The 9,360-nt window shown below is 35.9% G+C and overlaps 1 protein-coding gene across 1 annotated transcript; it reads left to right on the top strand.

Moving 5' to 3' along the window:
- The first annotated feature begins 4,757 nt into the window (after positions 1–4,757).
- LOC107708691 (nuclear factor 7, ovary-like) lies at positions 4,758–7,427 on the top strand. The gene is made up of 4 exons (XM_016512998.1): positions 4,758–5,165; positions 5,560–5,655; positions 5,890–6,037; positions 6,915–7,427. Exons 1-4 carry the CDS (start codon positions 4,764–4,766, stop codon positions 7,415–7,417), a joined length of 1,149 nt encoding a protein of 382 aa, XP_016368484.1. The 5' UTR covers positions 4,758–4,763; the 3' UTR covers positions 7,418–7,427.
- Positions 7,428–9,360: the final 1,933 nt, after the last annotated feature.

A 9,360-nucleotide genomic window follows, 5' to 3' on the forward strand; every position in this document is an offset into this window, starting at 1 on the left:
AGTTTGTTACCTGACGAGGAGGAGCCTGATCGACCAACACTGAACATGTTCAGACACACAAGAAGCATACCTCTACTGCACACACACACATACACAGTTTGGTGTAAGAATATGTAAAACATTGTTAGGCTGCACTACGCCGAAAACAGAAACTTAAATAAATAAATAAATATCATCTCAGATAATCATGGAATTAAATCAGTTTGGCAACAACATCTACAGTCTTTGAGTCCGAGTGAAGATATTTCATACCTGTAGGTCTCTCCACCATCTTTAGTGAAAGATCACAAGAATAACTCTTCTCAGAAAACAAATCCAGCGCAAAAAGGTAATAAATCAGGCTCTTTAAATGACACACGTCGAGGATTTGGTCAAAAGATAGAAGTAGCGTTTAGATGCTTTCAGTTTGTAACATCTATAGGGTAAAGTTTTGAGCTGACACATGACCAAACAACATGAACAATACATGAAGTATTAATTTTCACAAAGCCTTACCTGAATAAAGTTATGAGTTTATGACATCTGAATAGTTGGATTCTGTTACTGAAACGTGCTCTCTCTTTGTTTTTCCAGAGATTTCTCTCCATGTGCTAAACACAGATTTACTCCTCAGGCCCACCAAAGGTCATCAGGGCCCCTCATCTACATGAACGTTTACTTTGTTCTCTGTCCCTGCATATCAAAGAATGAAGTCAAATATTGTGTTGATTTCTCTCTGGATGTTTTAGGAAGTACCTGATAAGAGTACGAGCCTGAGCACTCGAACTTGAAGAAGTGTTCTGTATGTGGGCATCTGTGTTCACAGAACTAGACTTCTCTCCCAACTCTCTCAGGACAGAATGGACATCTTCAGACAACCTGCCGCTAGATGTGCTGATATACCTCCTTGGTGGGCCACTTCACGCCTGAAACCAAATCCCTGTAGTCATCCCATGTTATCTTCGGAGATATGCTTTGAACTTTATGTCCATGTGTGGAGATATGCGCTTCAACCCACCAGAATCCTCTAATGTGAAGTGATGTAGTTGGAGTATAATTTTGTTAGAGTATAATTACTGCTGTACTGAGCACTGGGAGACACCGCAGCAGCTGGAGGACCATCTGCACGTGATAGTGGGACAAAGTGACACTTTCTATGTCATTTAAAAGTGTGACAGTATTAAACTGAATAGGGCAGGCAATGAGCCAAAACTATGGCCCGCACACAACAAGCCACAGCTCACCATAAAGCTGTTTTGTCAAATAGGGGCCATATCCGGCCCACACACAAACAACAAGCCACAACACACACTAAAACCAGCTTGATGTGTGGGAGCCAGATCTGTCCCACATGCCCCTGCCTTTGTCTGAACTGCACAAGATTTAATGCAGCAAAGCACCTGTTCCTGCGATCTGAAGCCAAAAGCACCTTACAGATAGCAGAGCACTAAATGATATTAACCACATACAACAAGACGGAAAACTGCCCAGGCCAACATATTTGACTCAATATCCATAATATAAACTTGTTTTAGACCACCAAATATATCACTGAAATGCGCAATTTGAATGGATTTGGATGTTCATAAATACAGACAAGTTACTGTGATGCCTTCATCAAATACACTCGTGTCTGCTTTACTAGATTCTACTTTCTACTTGTCCTTCTAAAAATGTAGCATTGTGTCATAAGCTTTAATTACAGCAGTGCTGGATAGTAAGTAACTGATTACATGTAATCTGGATTACATAATCAGGTAATTCGATTAAATTACATTTTACAATACTAGTAATCTGACTACAGTTACTTTTTATTGATTACACGATTGATTATTCACACACTAACAATGAATTGCTCATCGTTTATTGAGTCTCCTGATTTCTTCTTTTAAAGTTTCCTTTCTAAAATAGCCCTCTCCTTATACACGTTCAGAAAGTCTTCCAGTTATGTGGACATCCACACAAAGAGCAGTCACTAGTCAGGTAGATATAACTACACAGAGGCCACACAGCACTCGATCACTGGATTTGCAAAATTAATGTCAATTTGATTAAGTGTTGTGTGAATATTTCAACATTGCATTAACTAGGCCTATGGATAAACATTAATTTAATTTGAATTATCACTCAGTGGGTTATAACTTTTGATGATATAACCATGTATTACTATGTCTTTGGAAGTCGTTTGTCTTTCAAATATTAAAATGCACAAATTAATTTAATTTTTTATTTACATGTAATGCTCCCGATCCCTAACCATGTTCTCATTCAGAAAACACAAACACACAATATAACTACCTCAAGAATCACAAAATGAACAGAAACAGCACACATTTATCCATGTGTGAACATTAAGCAGCAAAACTGACGACACACAGCTCAGAATCTCAGGATGATATACACACGAGCACACGTGATTATGAGTTTTGGAAAATGAATCCTGGAAGTGAGAGACAAAGAGGAATATGAGGGGGAAATAAAAACAAAGGGAATGAGGTCAAAGGTCATTTGTTGCTGATGAAATATACATTATTATAGTTGAGCATGTTCTTGTGCATGCACTGATCATATGGAAAGCTGGCCTGCAGGCTCATCTGCAGGGTTTACACTACTAACACATTACACTTACAGTACATAGCAGCAGTACTGCAGATGAGAGGACTCTCACTGTTCTTTGTACTGTAAACACTGTACCACACAGCCTCACACTCATTACTGCTGAATTGATTTGTAGCCGAGTACTTCTTACATGTATTTGTGAGAGTCGACTGTCAAGCGGAGGCAGACGAAATCTTTTGTCAGAAGACTAAGAAACTGCTATAGTATAACAAATAAGGATATTACCAAAACTGTAATGCAACTTGGCGAGGATGCAGAATTTATTTATTTATTGCTGTCCAGTAACTGACAGTATATTCCAATGTGTGTTTACTGTATATTCAGTTGTTTGGTCTTTGAACTTTTCTCTTCGAGTGCTTTTCATCTACTGTAAGATCTCTTCACACTAGTGTAATGACAGTAAACTTTTCTTACAGTTTAATGCTGAATTTGACGGTTTCTGCACCCCTCTATTTATGTCGTATACTGTAACAGACATCGATAGCAAAAGGATCCCTGTTTCCCAAAAGCAGGTTTTAGTAACAGTGTTGAGTTGATCTCACTAGTGTGCTCTCGGCAGTGCAGTATGTGTGTATCTGACAGCTTTGTGTATCATCTGAGGCCAAAGTTTGAGTCTGACAAAAGAGAACATGTTTTTGACTAAACTATTTGATTTTGAGCTGGAAGTCTGAAGTTTGCACAAGTTTGTGTGTAGTTTTGAGATTGTGTTTATAGTTGTGAGAAAATGGTGAATTGTTTCATGAATTGTGTGTTAGCAATCAAGAAAAACTGTATCAAGGCTGGATGGGTTTTTCTCTTTGTTTAGCAGAAAAGACTACATTACTTGTGATGTGGACAAAGTGCTCAGGCACACAGACATGATGCTGAGACAGAATGAAGCTCTCATTGACCCTGATCTTACAATCGCACAACTTACAGTATTTGACTGTTCTGTAACATGCTATTCATTTAGAGTTTTATTTGACCTTTTTGGACAAACATTCGGTACTATTCAATATTCAGCACAATACTGTTCTTGCAGTACATACAGTAGGCCTATACAATATATTCACCGTACTCAGTTACTATACTTTCTTACAGAATTGCAAAATTGTTTACTCAATAAAATATACTTTTTTCTGTAATGTTCTGGATGCTGTGTTCTCTGTAGTGTCTAATGAATGCTCTGTAGTGTTTATTGTATTGACTCGTGTGTGTGTGTGTGTGTATGTGTGTGTGTGTGTGTGATCTGAGAGCACTGTTCGGTTTTGAGTGCAAGAGAAATGGTTTTGCAGTGATTGTTTGATTTTGATGAAGAGTCAGAGGTTTCGTGAGTTTAGTTTGAGTATTTGGATTTGTGTTTAAGGTTTTGAGAAAACGAGTGATGGTCTCAAGAAATGTGTTTTAGTAATATGGAAGGGCTACATTATCGTTGCAAGAGAAAATAAACTAATCCTTTATGTATTCCTTAACACATTTTCAGTGCTTTTCCCGCATAAATGTTTACAAATGATAAATGAATCAAACATGAATATATATTACATTTGTTCTATTTAATAAACCAAAGTTCCGCACTTCATGGAAGGTTATAGTCTTTTGTCGAATTAATTATTACAGAAGGTGTAATAAACAATGGCTTTTTGTCTTGTCAAATTATTTAGTTGATTTTATATACAGTTTGTTTATTTTGTGGCTTTGTTTATGAGTTTATGGACGGCAAAATAATAAAATAATATGATTAGAAATAATAAGCTATAGAAAATTATGGTTTATCCTGGTTTACAAAGAACCATTTACAAGAGCCATGGTTTACAAAGATATATTTTTTCCCAAAACACACACCCTTCACATTGGGATGCAGCTACATGAATATTTGTGTGTTTTATTGAGGGTTTTATAGTGTTCCTGTCTGACTTGTTTAAACACACCTGCTGATAAACTCCTCCTCTTACAGCTCGTACCAGCAAGAGACTGACGCTTATTTCTGCTTTCTGTCACACTGACTCTCTTCTCTACTGACAAAAGCCATAAAGAATCAGCCATCAACGAAGAAGGAAGAAACATGCTTTAAATAGGAATTTTTGAGACGTTTGTTTGTGAACAGACAGCAGATCTTGATTCATTTTTCAAACCGTCGTTCAGAAAGTGAAAGTAAAGTTGAGATCGCTGGAGCTCGAGCAGTGAAAATGGCTTCACTAACTGTATCTGCAGAAGAGCTTTCTTGTCCTGTTTGCTGTGAGATCTTCAAGACTCCTGTTCTTCTGTCATGTAGTCACAGTTTCTGTAAAGAGTGTCTTCAACAGTTCTGGACAACCAAAGAAACTCAGGAGTGTCCCGTCTGCAGGAGAAGATCCTCAAAACATGATGCTCCAGTTAATCTAGTGTTAAAAAACCTGTGCGACTCGTTCCTGAAGGAGAGAAATGAGAAGCGTTCATCAGGATCTGAGGAGATCTGCAGTTTACACCGAGAGAAACTCAAACTCTTCTGTCTGGAGGACAAACAGCCGGTGTGTTTAGTGTGTATTAATTCACAGAAACACGACAATCATAAGTTCAGACCCATCGGTGAAGTGGTTTCATCATATAAGGTGAGATAAATGAGTTTTGTTTTTACTTTTTAACTTCATGCTGTTGAAAAGTCCTGTTTAAGTGTTGATTTGATTGATCAGGACTGCTTGTGTTTAGTTCAGCTGAGCTCCATTATCATAGTTTCACAGATTTGGGGAATTAATAACTACAGAGCAAACACATTTTCACACAGGCCCAGTAGATATTATTATTTTGTCTTCACTCAGGTTTCTTTGTTTTATGGCAGGTTTTAATTTCTGAATGAGTTTAGTATGAGATGTTCACAAAACCAGAAGAAATCAGGATGGGTGCAAATACTTTTGCACTGCATTATATTATCATATCACTGTCTCGTCTTCTCTTCTTATCTTTACTGTAATCTGGTGTTTTTAATGTATTTTTGTTCGATTCTAGGAGGAGCTCAATACAGCACTGAAATCATTACAAGAAAAACTGGAACAGAATGAAGAAATGAAAGAAGAGTTTGAGGAAACAGTTCGTCACATCGAGGTGAGGAAACAGAATCCAGACTCATCTTCATTACAGCTGTAGATCACTAGATACAGTTATGATCTGATATATTTAATATAATGGACTCCAGTTGATTATCTCTGTAAATGACGAGCAGTGATCTGCTTCTAGATCGGTTATACGTCTGTATTTGAGTTTCTCTCAGATCTGAATGATGTGATGTGTTGATGTGTGTCGATTGAGACGATTGAAGTGAATGTGGTTTGATTTCAGTCTCAAGCTGAGCACACAGAGCGTCAGATTAAACAGCAGTTTGAGAAGCTTCATCAGTTTCTCAGAGATGAAGAAGAAGCTACAATCACTGCACTGAGAGAGGAAGAGGAGCAGAAGAAGCAGATGATGAAGGAGAAGCGACACAGAAGTGATTTCAGCAGTTTTTATTTCCCATATGATGACTGCTGTTTAAATACTACTTTATTTTTTTTATTTATATTTTGAATTGGGTTTTATTTTTAGATTTTATTTTAAATAATTTATATGCTTTTGTCATTTTTATTACTTTAAAAATTTTCTATTTAGCTTCAAATTTAATATGCATAATTATAAATAATTTTATTTCAGTTTTAGTTTTAGTAATTTTAATGCTTCAAGTTAATTTATTTCAATTTGTTGCCAAAATGGCTTTTCTAATTTACATTTAATTTTAATAGTTAGATTTTCATCTAATAATTATTATTTATATTATTTAAGATTTATTTTAATTAATGAAGATATTATTAATAGTTTTAGTTGTAGCGTTAACAATATCAGCAAGATTATTATTATTTAACTGTATTATCGTGGAATAAAACCTACTGTTTGTTTATTATTTTAATAAGTAGACAGCGTTCAGTAAAGAGTTTTGTGATTCATACAAGAGGACAATTATATAGATATGAACAATACTTCTTCTGCATTATTATATTGATAATCTCGTTTGAATATGACAGCACTGTGTATAGCTGTGTTCAAAGGTAAGATTTTGTATGAAAAGCAGCTTCTCACTATAATTAATATAAATGAGAGCGTAAATGAAATGAATATGTTTTGAGTTTGTGTCCCTTACTGTTTCTGACTGTATCTTTCAGTCTTGATAAATCACACAGAGAGTGACTGACAGCGATCAGAGGGAAATATAAATGTCTGATGTGTTTGATCAACAGCATGAGTGTCATAACTCATAATAATCTGTGTGTGGTTCACTCTTGATCATTATATGAACATCAGAATAACAGCATCTGTTGATTGTGTCTCATCAGCTCCTGTGATTCTGGATCCAAACACGGCTCATCGATCTCTCGTTCTGTCTGATGATCTGACCAGTGTGAGAGACAGCGGCGATTATAAACCTGTTCCTGATAATCCAGAGAGGTTTGACTGTGATGAATGTGTTCTGGGTTCAGAGGGGTTTAACTCAGGAACACACTGCTGGGGTGTGGAGGTTAAACAGAGTTCATGCTGGAGTCTCGGAGTAACTACAGCATCAAACCCGAGGAAGGGACGGGGTTTCTTCAACACTGGTGTCTGGTTTGTGTGGTTTGATCAGTACAGATGGTCTTTAGGTTCTGGTGTTCGTGTTAAACAGAAGCTTGAGCGTGTGAGAGTGTATCTGGACTATGACGGAGGAACGGTGTCATTCTCTGATCCTGTAACTAACACACATCTACACACATTCACAACCTCCTTCTCTCACACACTCTTCCCTTTCTTCTGTTGTTATTATTATTCCTCTCTGAGGATCTTAACGATCAATAGTCAGTAATCGTTACTCCTGCAGCTCTGGATCTTCCTGCTTTCATCTTTCATCATGTTTCAACACTTAATCACACGAGTGTCAGACTGTTGATCTGAATATATGCTTGTGATCGATAGTTATCTGAACTCTGATCACTGATGGATATTAATCAAACTCTACAATCACTGATTCAATCTCTATAAGGTTCAGATTATCTGCAGAAGTGAAGGTAATATCACGTAATATAATAATATCAACAAGAAAAAGTAATGGAAATTAATTATTGTGTTGTTGTTTTTTAAAAACAAGTGTTTTATTGTACTAAAAATAAATAATAAATAAAATAATTATTGTTTATCTTACCTGGCCAAGTGGAGGTGATTTTAAGATTCATATTTTCAGGCTAACTGACATTTATCTAATTATTTCAGAGAAATGTGTCTCTTTACTCATAAAGTTGTATGCAATAATATGTTCCCCCCCCCCAGTTTATGTCAGTTACACAGATGAAATTATTATTATTTTTCTATTGAAGTAAATGTTTAAAAGCAGCTTCACAGTAATAAACAGAAAATTGCTCATATGTTTAATCTTGTAATTGCTTTGATTTCAGCTCTAAAGCGGCTCTACAGAAGACGATGTAGTGTCATTGTTGAGCTCAATTCAGATAGTTCCTAATGAAGCTAAAATAATTTAATACATTTCTGTTATTTCTTCAGAATCAGTGCAGCTTTACTGACATCTAGTGGAGAAACTGAGCAACTGACTCAAAATAAGAATATCAACCAAAGGCACTAAATAGTAAACCATTTTATATTTATATTTAGACATTATAAAATTACTCTCTGTCAAATTTAAGGCAATTTTGTACTGAAGAATAAATAAACACCCTTTGGAGTCAGGCTAGGATAGGAATGTCAAAAGATTATAAACGATTTCTGTTTAAAGTTACTTTTTTTTTCTTTCAAGAAAACCTGAGCAAATATTATGTTAAATAAATGTTTGTTTTACTAAATCTGGTTAAATCTGATTTTCTGCTCTGGTTTTTAACCCGCCCCTCTCGGATGATTGACAGCAGCAGGAACCAATCAGCGTCTCCTGTGAAAGTGAAAGTAAAAACGGAGAGCGGCAGAAAAGAACAGCAAACAACATCCAGACATCACACAGGGACGAACAGTCACATATATTATCCTATCAGCTGTTTGCTTACAGATAACTGTGAACAAATGTGGATCTGAGAGGAAATTCAAGAGTTCAGTACTTTTCAAATGAGCACAGAGAGACAGTTTAATGTCTGATAGGATCCACACAGAGCACAAACTTAACATTAATGCATTTTGTAGACTAATCTACATCTTCCTATTAAACGACAGCATATGAAACTATAAACAGCTTGTGCAGTAATCCAGTTTATACGTGAAATTTGCCATCAAATATTATGAAAATTACTGCTCTTACAACAAATTGCTGGTAATGATCCTCATAAGATTCAATAGAAGCTTCTGCGAAATGAACAAATCTGAACGTAACACCAGAAAAACTAATGCCAAGTTTTCTTCTAAGGCATCTTGCTTTATGAAAGTGATATAAATATTCTTTCAATATTACACACCACTGCCATTTATTTTTTAAGTGCACTTTTAAAATTAATCAATCAATCTGAGGTGTGTAGAAACACCTGAGCAGAATCAGTTCAGATACTGTGTCTAACGTTCATATAGAGTCAGCAGAATCCTGGTTTTAGCTCAACGTGAGCTGAGAAGAGTAGCCTACTTTGATTATGGTTGCACTTAACAAGACTAATGTTACTGTGTTCATATTTACTTGTGCAATAAATTATAAAAAAAAAAAACGCTTAAGCCTAATTGTGTAGGCCTATATTGTATATGTGATCTCGAATTGCACAATATTTTAGTACATGCATTTGAGAGATGTTCTTTAATGTGATGAATGCACTAATCGCCTTTTTG

Source organism: Sinocyclocheilus rhinocerous, unplaced genomic scaffold (assembly GCF_001515625.1).
Source record: "Sinocyclocheilus rhinocerous isolate Xijiao unplaced genomic scaffold, SAMN03320098_v1.1 scaffold2191, whole genome shotgun sequence".
In the NCBI taxonomy this organism is placed as follows: Eukaryota; Metazoa; Chordata; class Actinopteri; order Cypriniformes; family Cyprinidae; genus Sinocyclocheilus; species Sinocyclocheilus rhinocerous.

Excerpts from the sequence above, each read along its gene's own strand:
- LOC107708691 (XM_016512998.1), top strand. The coding sequence starts at position 4,764 with ATGGCTTCACTAACTGTATCTGCAGAAGAGCTTTCTTGTCCTGTTTGC. Across the intron at positions 5,656-5,889 it reads AAACAGTTCGTCACATCGAG|TCTCAAGCTGAGCACACAGA; the intron begins GTGAGGAAACAG and ends GTTTGATTTCAG. Across the intron at positions 6,038-6,914 it reads GAAGGAGAAGCGACACAGAA|CTCCTGTGATTCTGGATCCA; the intron begins GTGATTTCAGCA and ends GTGTCTCATCAG.